This window comes from Dreissena polymorpha, chromosome 1 (assembly GCF_020536995.1).
Source record: "Dreissena polymorpha isolate Duluth1 chromosome 1, UMN_Dpol_1.0, whole genome shotgun sequence".
Lineage (NCBI taxonomy): Eukaryota > Metazoa > Mollusca > Bivalvia > Myida > Dreissenidae > Dreissena > Dreissena polymorpha.
Genome location: NC_068355.1, coordinates 46,617,233 through 46,635,638, shown reverse-complemented (window position 1 = coordinate 46,635,638; position 18,406 = coordinate 46,617,233). Strand labels below are relative to the sequence as shown.

The following is an 18,406-nucleotide window of genomic DNA, read 5'->3' as shown; positions in this document are numbered from 1 at the left end:
GCAGTAGTAGTAGAAGTAGTAATGGTGGTGGTGGTGGTGGTGGTGTGGTGGTGGTGGTAGTAGTACTAGTAGTAGTAGTACTAGAAGTAGTAGTAGTAGTAGTAGAAGTAGTAGTAGTAGTAGTAGTAGTAGTAGTAGTAGTAGTAGTAGTAGTAGTAGTAGTAGTAGTAGTAGTGGTAGTAGTAGTAGAAGTAGTAGTAGTAGTCGTAGTAGTAGTAGTAGTAGTAGTAGTAGTAGTAGTAGTAGTAGTAGTAGCAGTAGCAGTTAGCAGAAGCAGTAGCAGCATTACAAGACAAATACTTAAGAATGATCAAATGGGAAAAGGTAACCTAGCACTGGCAGTAAATATGGGGCTCATTTACAGGTCAGATTTGGAATCTCTGCTGTAAAATGAGATTTTGAATGAATTAAAGGGAGGCAAATCTGTAATAAAAAGAACATGCATAAACCGTAGTTGTTTCCCTTGTTTGAACCATGCTAAATCCTTACAAGTTTGGAAAGAATTGGATGAAAAATTTGGACTTTATTGCATAAACACCATTTTCTCAATTCAAGGGGAGGTAATTCTGTACTTCATGGACCAATAATGCTCATTTTTTGTAGGGTTCGTGTCCTCATTGATATAAAGACACTGTGCAAATTTGGAAAGGATCGGACAAAAAATGTGGAAGATTTTTGACAGTTTTCACAAAATAGGCGAAAACGAATAAACATGCAAAGTTCAACGAGCTCCTGCGGCCATGTTTTTTGACGAATCAAATTTCTTTGAACAACTTTTTCAGGGGAGCCTTCAAAGGTCATCCCTGTGAAATCTTTTGAAAATCTGATGAGCGGTTTCTGACAAGAAGATTTTTTAAGGGTTTTACCATATATGGTCATGGCGGCCATCTTGGTTATGTGATCAAATTTTTTTTTACAATTCTTTTGTCCCATGACCTAGGGATGCTCCACATGAAATTTAGTTGAAATTGGCTCAATGGTTTAGTAGAAGAAGATGTTTACAAATTGTTTACAGACAGACGGACGGCCGGACGCCGGACGCTGAGTGATCAAAATAGCTCACCCCGAGCTATCGCTCAGGTGAGCTAAAAATAAGTTGCTCCACAGGTTGAATTGAAATATTTGTTACGCTATGACCTGTTTTATTAAAGTGCTGGTAAATGAAGTTATAAAATTTATTATTTTTAATTTTAAAAAAATGTTCCCTAAAACGTGTTTTAAGTGATCTACCCGTCTGCCCAACGTATTGCGCACCACAACAGGGTACATTTCAAGTAATAACATAAACCACATGCATAGAATTTCATGAGACATCGGATTTAATAAGCAACGCACAGAGTACATAAATTTGTTATAAGCATTCGCATTAAATTCTTCTATGAGAACGGCATTAATTTAAAAAAAAAAATTCTGCAATTTGACATTAAGGTCATTATGTATTTTTCAAAGTGCTTAGCGCTGTTGTTTTATTGTATGTTGTTATATTTTTATGATTTTTTACACGTGTATCATTACATGTTTATATGTTAACAAGTATTATTTTGAAAATATTGCTAAACATCAAAGGATTAAGCCCACTCTGGCAACAATACGATTGTCCCTCGCATCGTTCAACTGTGTACTGAAAATGAGATACTGGATTTTTTCACAATCAATAACTCTGAACCAAATTGTCCAATTCTGTCCGTGATCTAACTTGCCTGAGATCTTGTGCCATTCATAAACATTCAGTTTGATTAAGAATGCTTTACTACTGATACTGAGGCCAGAGTGTTAACAAAATTAAAATACATGATTTTCCAATAACCCAAGATCAATAACCCAGGAAATAATTTTCCGATATTGCCGCCATGGAACTTGGCTATATCTTGTGCCCATAAATAGTGTCAAAAAGTTTAGTCAACATTGATCAAGGAATGTTCATTCAAGAGTATTGAAAACATAAAATACTGGATTTTTTCAATGATCCAAGGGCAAAAACTGTATATCTAATGGTCCGACTCTGCCTATTTTCATAGTTAGGAGAGCTCTTGGCCCATATACAGTGTCATCAAGTTTGATAAAGATTGCTTCACTAATACTGATGCTAGAGTGTTTATAGAATTTATCATCTGGACTTTCTGATAATCCAAGGGCAATAACCCTGGACAAAATTATATGATTCTGCCCACAATCACACTGGATTCTAAAACACTTTTTTATATCTGACAAAATAAGTGTCATTTTAAGGTCAAATTGATAATATTACAATTAATAGAACGTCTATAAATAAGAACTTGTGAAGAATGATTAAATGAGTTGTCAACACTTCAAAGCCAATCCACTATTACTTAGGTCAATGTTATAGGTGAGCTTCTAGTCTTGCATGTGCTTCATGGATGAAAAAACATTTAGCTTTTATGGTTGGTTGTAGCCAACTATAAACCAAATTAATGCTTAGAAGAAATGACTTACTGATAATCTGTTTCATCCTTTTCTTCCCTCTCACACTCCATGCGAAGCTCTTCATCTTCACTATCAACCACTTCAATGACATCTCTCAAAATTGGAGAATTACTGAAACACGTCAAAATAATAATCATACTTATAGTATTAAAACATAATATAAATTGTACTTATATATACTAATACTAATATATCATTGTACAAATTAGAATATTTGCGATCTAGTCATCATGGCAAATATATTATAGAAACATGATTGTAACAACTAACATGTATTCTCAATAATTATCAGGGACTTACCGGTTTTGTTCATTTTGTGTAACTTTCACATTATTATTATTATAGTAAGTCTAACCTAAACTGGACCCCATTGGAAATAAATAATGGGCAATCCTAGGATTTTACACTATATTATCCAAGTTGTTTCATTTTACATACTAAGTTTCCCAAAGTTGTGAATCTGTTTCTATAATATATCTAATTACCAGTCTATGCTAAAAGTCTGTGATATTAAATATATGTGACATACATGTATAACTGTGATACTTAAGTAATATATTAAATACTATTAGAGTAACATTAAATCATATTTTAAGTTTGAGGTAGTTTCTGATCCCTTCAAATCTAATTTGAGGTGATACGCTTTCTTAAGACTTTTTTTATTTTGTTGTACTTTTGTGTTCCTTTTCATTGTAAAATCTTATTTCAATATCTTATTGGCCAATATCATTTCCTTATATCTAAGCTCTATGCCTTGCTGTTTCAGAGAAGATGATCTTTTTAAGTTTAAAAAAAATAAATACAAGGAAAACTTAAAGTTGCCATGGTAACCAGAGTTATGCATGGAATGTAACTTTCAAAAGGCTTCATGCAAGGAACATTCCTGTAAAGTTTCATCAAGATTGGCCAAGCATATTTGGAGGAGATGCTGTTTAAGTAAAAATGTTAACATAAGACGCACTACAGATGGCGATGCACGACAGATGAAGATGCACGACGGACAAAGTGTGATCCCAATAGCTCACCTTGAGCATTTTGTGTTCGGGTCAGCCAAAAATAATTAAAGATGTGTATGTTCAAAGCTCTTTTTTTTTAAATCTCTGCTGTTGAAGCTTCACACAGTAACAATGGGGTAGAAACAAAATCAACATGAACATATCAACTTGAAGAGATCTAGCAAGACTTTTAATATTGTAGTTGTTTAATATTTACCTGAACAGACCAATCAGAATGTTTTACCTTCACCCTAACCATTGATACATTTGCTTAGATTATAAGAGTATAAGAGTATAAGAGTTTACTTTATATTAAATTGTTATAAGTTCTATAAAAAATGGGCTAATTTCTAAATACAGGTTTAATTTTGTAACCCATTTTTTTATAACCAAACTGTTTGTTTTCAACATGTTCACTTGTATTTTATCTTTTTGCCACTTCTCTCCAGTTTTTGCAACATGGGAAATTAACTCTAAACTAATGTCTTGCTAGATTCTTATTGAATTTACCTATCAACTTGCAATGGTGCATCGGCATGTCTCTGACTCTAAGAAATCAGATATTCATTTCAATATGACAATTCGAGAAACCAAATACAAAAGAGAAGTTGTATAGTCCATTTGGTTCATATAAAAGCTATATTTTGAATATTTCCTTATAAAAGTCATAAAGAGAATGTTTGTATGTTATCTAATACCATTATCAATTTCAATTTCTTTGCAACAATGTAAGTATTGCACCTAAGATTCTTAATTATACATCTCTACCTTAAGTGTAACAAGCAATGTGTTTGTGAAACACTATGTCCCCATATATTTGACATTTGACCTTGAATAATGACCTTGACCTTTCACCACTCAACATGTGCAGCTCTATAAGATACAAATGCATGCCAAATATCAAGTTGCTATCTTCAATATTGCAAAAGTGTACAATAAAATGAGCGATTTTGACACATATATTTGACCTTTGACCTTGAAGGATGACCTTGACCTTGACCTTTACCACTCAAAATGTACAGCTCTATGAGATACACATGTATGCCAAATATGAAGTTGCTATCTTCAATATAGCAAAAGTTATTGCAAAATGTTTAAGTTGGCGCAAACAAACAGACAGACCAACAGACAGGGCAAAAACAATATGTCTCCCACTATAGTGTTGGGGGACATAACAAAAGTACTTTTTTTTATTTTCCAAAATGCCACTCAAACATTTGGAAGAAAAGGCCAACTTGATTCTGAAAATAATTCATTAAGTAAGAATCCGAAAGAAATGTCTGCTAATTGAGTGGCATAAAGTACCAAGTAGAACCTGCCATTCACATGGTATTTTTACAATTCAATTGTTAAGTCTCTTTTGAAATATACATTTAGTTTGGAGCAGTATATTATAATATTATCCCCGGAATGATCTTGGCAAGTGTGACAGTTAAAAATGATTTTAATACAAAAATGTAGCTGTTCTTTGATTATGTCATTTCACTTGATAACAATCAAAGCGCTGAAGGCACTGTAGGTGTTCGCTGTTGTATAAGTTTAGACGCAACTTAGTTTAGAAAATTATGTTATAGCTTTTTATATTGCAAGTTTTAAATGAACACAACCCATTCTAATTTATTAAGAGTGTGTCTTAAAGCGCCGGTCCAGCTTTTTTTTTTAATCATTAATAAAAAATATAATTTAAGCTTATTTTGGGAAAACGGGGCTTAATGCATATGCATAAATTGTCATCCAATACCAGAAACTCTCTGTAAACGAAAAACATTATAAAATCAGAAATGTCGTCCTTGATAAGCTTGTGCGCATTGCACAGGCTAATCAGTGTGCACAGGCTAATCTTATTTGACATGCATTAAGCCCCATTTTCCCTGAAAGCAGCCAATATGTACAGATTTCAATGATAAACACTAGACTGGCCAATCACATCTTACAAGCTGTTAAACACTATTAGTCATATACACCCACTGCAGTGTACCAGTGGTGAACTATAAACAGGCAGATGTGGTGGTTATCTTTCCTAGCAGATGCTCTTAGCATTTGTCGTCTGCTGCAACAGGCAGTGTTTGTCTTTCCATAGCGTAGCTAAGGCTTCTAAGCACATACTGATTTGCATAATATGCTCTGTAACATTAGTGTGAGCTAACGCTCACACTAGTAAAACTGTTTCAAATGTGATTAAATAGGAAATTACAATTTGAATATTAATTAAACAAATATTGTCTTTTTGGTATATGAATCATAAAGTGTTGTGCAATTTTCAATGTTGTGCATGCCTTTTTAGAAAACCTACAAAAAATTAGTTTTATAGCTATCAAATGAACAAGAGCACCGGAGGTCACAGTGACCTTGACCTTTGACCTAGTGACCCAAACATGGGTGTGGCATGTAGACCTCATCAAGGTGCAGTTACATATGAAGTTTCAAAATTGTAGGTGGAAGCACTTTTTAGAGCCAATGTTCAAAACCTTGACAAAATGTTAAGGTTTTAGCACGACGCTGACACGACGAGCTGGCTATGACAATACCTTGGGTTTTCTCAGAAAACAGCCGAAAATGAAAAAGAATTTTTCAGAGCATAAAAAGACTCCAAATGAAAGTGCTGCATTTTCCAAAAAAGTATATATGTAAAATATATAAAAAAAACATGCAAGTGATGGATAAATGTTAGTCATGTTATCAATTTTTAGATTCATAATATGATGTCACATTCACATACAGTTATGCCATGCTGTCTGACTAAATGTTTCCAGGCAACACAAATTGTGAGGTGAAAAAGAAACTCACCAATGATAAGGATCTTCTTTGTCTGAACTGCACTGTAGGTGTGCCTGTTTCAATGAAGGTCGCCTGTGCAGCTGAAGTCTGTGGGGTAATGTCTGGTAACTGTTGCTGTAATTATAAGAACTGTCAAAACTACAACACTGTCAAGACAAGAGCAATCGCACACTGCCTGCTCAACCATTCAACTATTTCATGTTAAAATGGGGGATAATTTGGTCCAAATCCAGAAATCCAGGTCAGGGATATGACACCAACTAAGTGACCATCGGCGGATCAAGGGGAGGGGGGGGGGGGGGGCGGACGCAGCATACGCCCCCCTAAAATTGCCAAAGTAAAGTAAATTCATTTGATGTTTCACACTTAACTAGATCTAAATCACCTATTTAAACTCATTTTTCTTCTTAAGTGCACTTATTTCATAGGTTGCTGGAACTTCTGATGAGACTTGCATTGGAATTGAGTACATATCCTCCTACATGATAAAACAGGTAAGTTTAAAAATTTAACCATCATCTTCAGAATCCTACTGACTCTTTCCTGCCAAAATAACAATGGTCAAAAAAGAACAAAAACTCTTTGGAACATGCCCTTAGCAAAAATTAAGTCCTGCAGCCGACAAGAATAAAATACCATGCCGCCTATCAGGCAACTAAATAAGGTTGTCGACCAAAAGAAAGCCCCCTGGACAACGAACAGCAGGCCATCCCAAAAGCTCACCTTGAGCATTTTGTGCTCTGGAAGGTTGACAACTTTAAACAAAACAATCTTTAATTTAAATACAGTTTTTGTTACTTATTATCATACATCTGGATCTGGAGAAACCAATTCTTGACTGGAGCTTGTGTTGCTCATATGTGTTTCTGGTGTTGACACATTTGGTGAAGAGGAAGCCCCAACGGTTGTCATCCTACTGCTTCTCAATTCATGCACAGATGATAGACTAGGCAGCTCATCTTCAGATGATTCTGAACATTTTGTCTGAAATACCAAAAAAGCTACAAGTTTTCAGACATACCTAGTCAGTGTAATTGCAGTGGCCCAGTACAGGAATTGTCAAACAAGAGCACCGCATAACGGGTTCCACGCTCGGCAGTGATAGCTTGTCAATTTTTTTCTTAAAGGTCACAGTGACCTTGACCTTTGACCTAGTGACCCAAAAATGGGTGTGGCGTGTAGAACTCATCAAGGTGCATGTTAAGATTTAAGCACGACGCCGGTGGACGACACGACACGACGAGCTGGCTATGACAATAGCTCGGGGTTTCTCCGAAAACAGCGGAGCCTCGCTTATAAAAAACACTTTGATTTCAAGTTAAATAAACAAGAGGGCCATGATAGCTCATATCGTTCACCGCATGACCCATTTCCAAAAGTACCAAGAAAAACAAGACTATTGCCAAGCAATAAAAGTCCCCTACCGGATCCACCATTGTCAGAAATTCCTACATTGTCAGATTTTTATTTTATTTGTTGCCATAGCAACCAGAATTTTTGACGTAGGAACAAAAGGAAATGACGTGCATAATTTCCATATTGCCATCCATCCATGTTCCAAGTTTCATGAAAAAATATTAAGAACTTTCAAAGTTATCGCAGGATCCAGAAAAGTGTGACAGACAAACGGACAGACAGACGGAGCGCAATCCGGTAGGGGACTAACAACTGAAATCACATAATATTATATATCCTACCTCTGATCTTGTTTCAGAAATTTGTTCTCTTGGCCGTGTGTACAAATACAAACGTAACACTTTCAACCGACTGTCTTTGTACAGATCTTCCATAGTTTTATTTTCTTCTATGCTATCACCTTTAAAGTCTTTAATTTCATAGATGTAATCACATAATTGTCCAAAATTCGAAATTCCTCCCGGGAAAAATGTGGCTGTTGCCACATTCAATAGTTCCCCAACTGTTATGGCTTTATCAATTTGAAAACGCCTTGTGCCCCCACCATTCTGAGCTCTGACTTGTTTGTACCTTGTTTTACCAGTGCGGTTTAGCCACCCCAATTCTATGGCACGAGACTTTTTCAAACCATTTTTATTTCCTGTTGATTTAGAATTCCGCCTTCTTCCTAGTTGATGCATTGTACAGTTGGCTGAAAAAAATAATTCCATGTTTATAAAAGATATTGGATACATGATTAAATAAATTAAGGGCTTAAGCAAGCACATTGAAGCAAGCTCTAATCTGCTTCCTATAGCTAACCTTTTAGAGCAAGCTTCAAACATCAGGATCATACATGCGCAAGTTCTTGCATATTTACATTGTATGTTTTATATTGAATAGAAAAAAAATTCTTGCAAGAAATGGCTCAAGAACATCCCCTTACAAATGACAATTCTCATGTGTGCTGAACATGGTATGACTATGAAAAGTAAAGGCTACCATGGCTTTTTTTAAGTCTCAGGGGACGGTGCCCTAGCCTTCATATATGGGGGTAAAATAGTGTGTTAAAACTAAATAGGGGATAATTTTCACGTGATGTTACTCATGATGGAATGAAATTTCCAGGTGATAGTTTCATTTTGGGGGGAAAATGCATGAATTTTAAAGAAAATTTCTGAGGGGATGTAGCCTATATTAGGCTACAGCTATAGAATAAACAAGAGCTGTCAGAGTATAACGTAAGCCATCATGGGGAAATTGTACATATTCAATAATTTATTAGACGATCTTTCAAAAATAAAAAAAGGATTTATTTTTTTATTTTTTTGGGGGGTGGGGGGGGGGGGGGTTGAGAGGGGGTATAATGTGGGGTGTGGTCATTTATAAGACAATCTTTCAAAAATGAAAAAAGGAAAAAAAAAAACTTTTTTTTTTGGGGGGGGGGTAGGGGGTGAGAGGGGGGTTTAATGTGGGGTGGGGTAATTTATTAGATGATGTTTAAAAAAAAATGGGGGGGTAGGGGGGTGGGGGGTGAGAGGGGGGTATAATGTGGGGTGTGGTAATTTATTAGATATTTAAAAAAAAAATTGGGGGGGGGAGGTTGGGGGGGGGGGTTGGGGGGGGAGGGATTCTGGGTAGGGGCGTGGGGTATTGTTTGGGTGGAATCCATTGTGGTATTCAGTTAAGTGTTGTTTTGTCAAAGTAATAATAAAATGTGATCATAAATAAAGAAGTTATGGCAATTTAAGCAAAATGTTCAATTTTCTAAGTTTAAAAGGGGCCATAATTATGTCAAAATGCTTGATACAGTGGTCTGCTCTTGTTTATAGGTTGGGGTCATGTTGGTAAACAAGTATACAACATATAAAAGCAATATGTCGAAGGATATAGGAAATATTTGGGGTAGTACGCAAACTTTAACATAGATTTATCAATAATATGCATATTCTAAAAAAATCTAAGTATAAAAGGGGCAATAATTATGATAAAATGCTTAATAGAGTTATCTGCTCTTGTTTATAGGTTGGGGTGATGTTGGTAATTAAGTATGCAAAATATGAAAGCAATTTGTCAAGGGACAATGAAAATAAATGGGGTAGTACGAAAACTTTAACATTTGCTGCATATTCTAAGTGGAAAAGGGGCCATAATTATGACGAAATGCTTGAAAGAGTTGTCTGCTTTTGTTTATAGGTTGGGGTCATGTTGGTAAACAAGTATGCAAAATATGAAAGCAATATGTCTAGGGACAATGAAAATAATTGGGGTAGTACGAAAACTTTAACATTTGCACGCTAATGCTAACGGAAACGGCACGGAAACGCCGACGCCGGGTGAGTAGGATAGCTCCACTATATATATATCGGCGTATTTGTACTTTTGACCAAAATGGTACGGCATACACACAGAAGGATAGACACATGCACAGACAGTCTGATGGCTATATGCCTCCAGCATCTGTAGATATTGAAGCCATACAAAGATGAAATACCAACCCATATTTTTGGGAAATATACTTTTAAATTTGGGCCATAAAATAGGTTGAGAACAATAAGGCGGTTATTATAATAACTGAATGCAAGATCTATGAATATTTATTGTACTGTAATAATTTTACACATCAGAAGTTTAATTACCCAAGGTTGTTTCAGAGTTTGACTCTTTTCTGCTTTTGATCTTGGCAAAAGCCATTAAAGCGATCCGATCACCATAATGCAGGAGATATCTTGCCAAATCGTCATCTGTCATAACAACCACTGCATTACAATCAATCTGCAACAATAAAACATGCAGTGTGTTAAATGTGCCGTGAAACAATACAGTTGTTTGGGGTTTAAAGATTTTTAGTGAGTAAGAGATATTTCTTAGTCTACACTTTTTGAAAACAAGAGGGCCATGATGGCCCTGAATGGCTCACCTGACTAACCTTGCTACATTAACTTAAATTCTATCAGACCCATATACAATCCCAAGCTAGATTTCATTAATTAATAGTTTTATTACATTCTGACAAAATTTCATTAAGACGTGATGAAAACTGTGACCTCTTTCATCTACACAAGATTTTACTAGAATTGGCCCGGTGACCTAATTTTTGACCCCAGATGACCCATATACGATCCAAAATCAGATATTATCAAGATAAACATTCTGACCATATTTCATTAAGATCAGATGAAAACTATGGCCTCTATTGTCTACACAAGGTTTTTCTATTATTTGACCTAGTGACCTAGTTTTTAACCCCAACCCAGATTTCATCAAGATAAACATTCTTACCAAATTCAATAAAGATCTGATGAAAACTGTGACCTCTATTGTCTACACAAGGTTTTTCTATTATTTGACCTAGTGACCTAGGTTTTGACCCCAGATATCCCAATTACAATCCCAACCCAGATATCATCAAGATAAACATTATGACCAAATTTCATAAAGATTGGATGAAAACTGTGACCTCTATTGTCTACACAAGGTTTTTCTATTATTTGACGTAGTGACCTAGTTTTTGACCCCAGATGACCCAAATAAATCCCAACCCAGATATCATCAAGATAAACATTCTGACGAAATTTCATAAAGATTGGATGAAAACTGTGACCTCTACTGTCTACACAAACAAATTGTTGACGGACACAAACACGCATGCACGCACACACAACGGACGCCGGACATCACACGGTCACATAAGCTCACCATGTCACTTCGTGACAGGTGAGCTAAAAAAAATCCATGGCATGTGTAGTAATGTTTTCTACATAAACAGGCTTTTTACGCTCTGGGCAAGTCTTCATTTATGAGGGCAAATAGCGCGTGAAAACCAAAGTTGGGGGATAATTCTCACACGATATTAGTCAAAGGGTAAATTCCTCAGGGGATATAGCCTTATTAATAGAATATATGAGGGGATATAGCCTGTATTCAGCTACAGCTATGGATTAAAAGAAAGCCCTGATGCATCACATTTAAAAATCAGCCATCATACTTAACGCATGCAAACTACATGCGAGTCACCAGAAGGATTTTTATTTGTCAATAACAAAGAAAAAGTATCTCTCTACATTGTATTAAATTTAAGTGAATTAAGGTAGGGCACCCATAATAAGCAGCTTTCTAAATATAATCTAATTATTATTTTCTTAATAAGCATTGTTTCTCTGAACTACACGCACATTTTTAGGTAGGCTTTCCATGCTTTAAAAAAAAATATACTGATTTTTTCAAAACCACCCCCACGCTCGGCTTTTATCCAGTTTATTTGCACCCTGGCCTGGGGTATATGAAAGTTCCATAATTCATCCAGATTTCCAAATATGGGCATGCAGTTGGTGTGTACAGATACAGTAAAGGTGTTTAAAGTTTAAACAAGATGAAATAAGTATTCTTTTACAGACATTTATTTTTTATAACTTGTTATCTATGGAAGAGCGCCATGAACTGTAAGTGGTTTCAGCCAAGTAGGAATTGGGTTGGTTAAAAACAATGTGTCATAAAATTAAAAATAGTTTCATTTAAGTAACATTTTGAACTTAGTTTTTATAGATACCGAATATACAGCAAAAATACCAAGAAATAGAGAGATTTACCATTTACTTTTTGAAATAAAAATGAAACATGCATGAGTTGTTTTTTCAACAGTAAATCCCCCAATTTAGCCATAACGTTGTTTTAATTTTAAAAATTAAAATCACAGTATAAGCCCGCTTTGACCAGCTATACAGAATATTTACACATGTTACGCAAAATTTCATTGGCTGAGCTAAGTCGGGATCTCGAGATCGCAAAAATGCTCTCCTCTTTTATTTGAAGCACCCTGCCTTTTTTTACTGCACCGCTCTTTTTTTAATTGTACTCCTCTTTTATTTAGTTTTGCACTTCTCTTTTTTCTATCTCGTGGCCACGACATAGCTAACTCGTGGCCACGAGATAGAAAAAGAGGAGAGCAATTTAAAACAAGAGAGGCACCGCTCTTTTTTTAATTGCACGCCGCTTTTATTTAGTATTGCACTCCTTTTTTTCTAGAAAAAAAGAGGAGAGCAATTTAAAAAAAAAGAAGTGAATGTCACCTCTATGCCACCGTAGATAATGGTAATTGTATTGGTTCTGTTTTTATTGACATGAAAAAAGCTTTTGATTTAGTAGATCATGGAATTCTGTTATACAAACTAAAACTTCATCACTTTTCGAATGGTACTTTGTCCCTTTTTCATTCTTATCTTTGTCAAAGACAACAATGCGTTAAACTAGGAACTAGTTTTTCTACCCCTCTAATGGGTCTAATTATTAAGAGTGGTGTCCCTCAAGGTTCTATTTTGGGCACTCTCTTGTTTCTAATTTATATAAATGATATTGGGTTATTACTAAACCAATCAGACATAGACTTGTATGCTGATGACTCGACACTACATGCTACAGGGGCCAATCCTTCAGAAATTCAAACTAACTTACAAAATGATATTTATTCCATACAAAAATGGTGCACCCTCAATAACATGATGATAAACCCTAGTAAATCAAAATGCATGCTTATTGGATCAAAACAAAAAATTAAGAATATCGACATTGATCTAAAAAAAGATAATAATGCTATTGAAAATGTCACTAGCCATAACATTTTAGGACTTCATATTGACAAACATCTGCAATAGAAAGTACACATTGATAAAACATGCTCTTAAATAAGCAGTAAAATAACTCTACCCAAAAAGATATCAAATTATCTAACTTTTGATATGAAGAAATTATTTCATAATTCATATATTCTAACATGTTTCGATTACTGTTGTACGATCTGGGGCAACGCTAATAAAACCAATTTAAAAAAAGTGAATATTTTACAAAAACGCGCAGCGAAAGTCATTCTACAAAAGCCAATAGAACACCATCCAAATAAATTTTTTTACAGCTAAATTGGCTCTCGTTTAATAATAGATGTAAATACCACGCGGCAATCTTGATATATAAATGTGTCAACAATAAGACTCCAGAATATTTAAATAATATTATAACTTTTTCTCTAAATCAAAAATATAACTTAAGATCTGCCACCCATAGCGATATTGTTAATACCAAAGCAAAAACAGGTTATAAGAAACGAGCTTTTTCATACCATAGCATGGATATTTGGAACAGTATACCGATTGGAATAAGAATGGCATGCTCTATCTCTGCTTTTAAAAGGCAATATAAAGCACATTTATTTTCTAATCAATAATATGTCATATGTTGTGGTTTTTTGTTGTTTTGTTTTTCTAATCAATGATATTTCATGTTTGTCTGTCTAAAAGTCACAATGTGTGTTATGTATTGGTGTAAGAAAATATTGTTTAAATGTTTTACTTGTTTTAGACCTATTTGTGTATGTTAGTTTAAGAAGGCCACATTGTAAAAAACTATTGATTCATCTGCATAATATGTATAATGCGTCATTGTCTTTATGTGTAACCTTCTGTTAATTAAGCTTTTATTACTATTATAATCAATAATATTTCATGTGTGTCTATCTATGTGTGTTATGTATGGGTGTAAGAAAATATTGTTTGAATATTTTTACTTATAGACCTATTTGTGTATGTTAGTTTAAGAAGGCCACATTGTAAAAAAGTATTGATTCATTTGAATAATATGTACAATGTGTCATTGTTTTTATGTGTAACCTTCTGTAAATAAAGCTTTTATTATTATTATTAATATTATTATTATTATTATTATTATTACAGTCCACCACTCTCGTTATCTCGACATCGGATATCTCGATATTCTCGATATGTCGAAGTAAGCTCAATGACCCATTTTTTCCCTTCTTCATCTATATAAATAAACATAGCTTATCTCGATTTTCGTTATGTCGAATAATTCGATATGTCGATATAAAATTTTGTCCCGAGTCCCGATTTAACATGTATTTACTGTGGTTTATCTCGAAGTGCGAATAACTTTTCCAGTGTCGGCCAAAGGGGAGAAACTTTTTCTTAGATACTTCACCGTCCCGCTTCGCCCGGCAGCTCCCGATACTGTGCGGTAGGAAATTGATCTGTTAATTGCATCAATGATCACACGTGTGTAATGTTGTTAGCCATTAAAGGGGCCTTTTCACAGATTTTGGCATTTTTTTAACTTATTCATTAAATGCTTTATATTGATAAATGTAAACATTGGATCATAAAAGCTCCAGTAAAAAATCAAGAAAAAAAATAAAAAAAGGAAAAGAACATTGCCCGGAGCAGGTTTCGAACCAGTGACCCCTGGAGTCCTGCCAGAGTCCTGAAGTAAAAACGCTTTAGCCTACTGAGCTATTCCGCCGAGTACACATCCTTATATAAGCAATCTTAGTAGTTTCACAAAATTTAACGACAAAAACAGAACTCTCCAAATTATTCAATCGTTTCGCGTTGCAACGCTTTATAATTTTTAGGTTTTAAAATCGTCAAAAGATGCATATAATGGCTATATTAGAGCATGGTTAATGTTCAGTATTACTGTTTCCTCACAAATATCATAACTAAAACGAAAACTTACGAATCTGAAACAACTTTTTTCAATTTTGTCAATTTACCAAAGCGTGAAAAGATCCCTTTAACACTTGATTAAGGCCTGTCACTTTAAGTGTCACTTTAACATCAATTAACTGCAATTAATACACAGCCCGCCGAAAGGCCGAAAGACTTATTGTTTTTACAAACAACATTCCAAAATGAATTGAGTTATATTTTTGCGTATATACACCGTCGTTTACTCGACAGTTTAGAAAAATTGTAACTGCATGTGTTCATGCAATTCTGTAATACTTAAAACGTCATTTTAAGCATTTAAATAGCAAAATTAATCGTCCCTCGTAAAACGCGTATATATCAGGAAAAGAGTAATATGCCACACTGTGACGGCTTTAGTTAGATCACTTAGCAGGTATTAAGATGTTAAAAACAAGGTAAATTTTCGTCTCATTTTTTCTTTGAAAACGCCTAATCGGATATCTCGAACTCTCGTTATCTCAATATTTTTTTCTTGTTCCCGCCGACTTTGAGATAACGAGAGTGGACTGTATTATTATACCATGCACACTGATGCCTTCTCCTGGGTAAAATGCAGTGGCGCCCGCTACGAAAGCGCCGCCGTAGACAAAGCATTACCGGAAGTGACATGTTCTTCTCAAATGTATGAGGCACAAAGATATTAAGGGTCGAACAATCTTCCGTAAAGTTAATCTCTTCATCGTACACACGTTTGGCTCCTAAATAAGACTGAAAGCACGCCAAAGGTTTTTTGTAGCATCAAATCTGCTCCTAAATGACGCCTTCGAAATAGGCTTCTTGAAGCGATTTTCTCCCGCTGTAGACTCTGCAAATGGAATACTGAGGAATTTCGACATCCGATATTGGCGACCGTCAACTGTCTGTGTTTCTTCTAGACCGAAAATATCGCCAACAGACGTCTTTACTGTGAGACAAAGCACACATCCATGCAGAGCTAAAAGAATCGTCGGGCGCAAACAAACGCCTGTCATTTTTAACATTCAACCAAACTTCGCCAAACCCTAAAAATAAGCTTACTCGGCGGCTTCAAATGTTTAAATATTGGTGACTCTATACATATCGCTCTAATCTATGTATGCGTTCATAATTTAAACAAAATTGAAGGAACAGTGTTCCACAGGAAAATGTTGTTGTTGTTCTGAGTTTATTTTCAGGTCCCATGCCCCTTCACGGTGTCATTTTAGCTGGACCTGCCCCTGTGACCTTTCTAGGAAAAATTTAAATTTTGAGCCAAAGTAGGTCAAATTTACCCCGGCTTCCCGGGTATTCGCCAAAGATATAATTTAGATCCAAATAAACAAGTGCACGATGGCCAATGAGACCTTAATGTGCACTGGTAGTTGACAATTCAAAGACAAATTCTTGTCTTTACGCCTCTGCCAAGGGAGTGCAAGCACCGCTCTGCCTTTATCGCCCCTCTCGCTGTCACCGGCTGTCGTCTTCATCCCCGAGACGGTTTCCCCTGCGCGTTGAGCGCACTAGGTACCACCGCCCCGGGGTCCATCTTTAAAGCCACCCCCTCGATGTTCATGGGTTCCCTCCCCGCAGAAGGAACCCCGAGTCCGTCCCGTACGTCCTTCCACTGGTGGTCTTGCTGTCCCGCCGTACCCGTCACTCTACAGACGGGACCTGTGGACCGGTACGGGCAGGCGAACTCTCGACGATAAACAGCGAATTGGTCAGATCCGCTGCATCCTAGACAGCAGTCTCAGTAGTGAAGAAGACGTCCGGCTCGAGGGTGACGGACTCAGCTGGATTTGCTGAGCCATCCGCAGAAGATCAAGCCGCAAGATATCAATCTTCTGCAGGCGGCTCCTGGCCTCGGTCGCGACGAGCACGCTCCAGCTGCTGACCGAGTCCACAGGAAAATACGTGTTCTACTTAAAATTATATAAACATGATGCCAGTGGTAATAATGAAAAAAAAAATAAAAACAAAGGTGACGTCCTTAATTTTGTAAAATGCGTTATAACTTGCATGGAAATAGTTAAAAGTGTTTAACCAAGAAATTTGAATGTCACATTAAAAGTTGAAATTCGCAATTGGGATCCACAAAGGACAATCAATGCGACCCAATGCACAATAGAATATGAAATATCCAACAAATTTTGGCAATGAACAACGACGCATAACATTTGTGACTGACATGTCGCGTTGTCCGCTAGGTTTTGGAAGAAAATGTTGCAGACTATAAGAATAGGTTACAGCGATAGGTTAGTGCCGGTTTGTGCTTCATTGAATGTCGCCTGTCGTCGTTTTAGGTATACACACGGCAATCAACAAGACGCGCGACACGCTACTTGACAATTTAAACGAAAAGCTACATTTTAATACGACATGCGACATTTGAACTCATTGTCGCGCTTATAAACCCAGAAAAGTGTGTGGAAATTTAGTGTTTCGATTGTCGTTGAAAAATGTCGCGTGTCGTGCCGTGTGTCGCTTTTAGTGTCATGACACGAGACATTTCAAACGACTAGCGACATTATTCAGCGGATCTTTGCGTAAGTAATTATAAAGCGAATGAATATTAAGTATAGTTTAACAATTGTTTTAAGTTCTTTCTTAGTGAGAAAATATGTCGACAATATATATTTCTATGTATACTTGCACTTGGAAGTGCTCACCCCAAATCCTAAGTTTGTGTATACCTGCAAATTTTTGTTCAATTTTAAAATTACTTGGTAAAAATTATAATCGTTTTAAGAAAACATATTGAGCGGAAGAACATAAAAACTTAAAAAGAAAAATGATAAACGATGCGATAAGTTCGATGTTCCTCTTGTTTTCCCATTTAACATTAAATGCATTGATCACACTGTGTTAAGTTTTAAAGTGAAAACAACATGGAAACCACAAAAACTTGAGTATGGTCACTTGTTTTTGAACTGACAGAGATTAAATGTGTGCAATTGGGCAGTTGTCTTTCGATTCGGGCGAGTTGTCCAACATATTTGGGGCGACTTGTCCAGATTTTCGGGGCGACTTGTCCTGGGGCGAGTTGGCTTTGGGGCGAGTTGTCTGGCTCCCGTGCAATTGATGTATATGCACGGATGTTATTCCATGCAACATAAATATAGAAAAGGAATGTACTGCGATGAACAGCTACACGTGCAGCAATACGACATGACTCACCTTAAATGTAGGACAAACGTTCATATTACGAAGCCTACTTGTAGAATTCATTTGCAATGTACCGGTAAATAACAATATTCGGAACAAGATAACGATTCGACAACTAGGTTCATATGCACCTAC

General features: G+C 35.9%; 1 protein-coding gene across 1 annotated transcript in view; it reads right to left on the bottom strand.

Moving 5' to 3' along the window:
* Window positions 1–18,406, bottom strand: part of LOC127878804 (G2/M phase-specific E3 ubiquitin-protein ligase-like) — a 33,275-nt gene extending 14,869 nt beyond the window's left edge. Inside the window, exons 1-6 of the mRNA XM_052425335.1 lie at window positions 18,284–18,406; window positions 10,253–10,388; window positions 7,916–8,325; window positions 7,029–7,202; window positions 6,228–6,332; window positions 2,455–2,556 (exon numbers count right to left, since the gene is read on the bottom strand). Coding sequence (XP_052281295.1) covers window positions 2,455–2,495 — 41 coding nt within the window. The 5' untranslated portion in view covers window positions 2,496–2,556; window positions 6,228–6,332; window positions 7,029–7,202; ... (1 more) ...; window positions 10,253–10,388; window positions 18,284–18,406. The remainder of the gene's footprint in view (window positions 1–2,454; window positions 2,557–6,227; window positions 6,333–7,028; window positions 7,203–7,915; window positions 8,326–10,252; window positions 10,389–18,283) is intronic.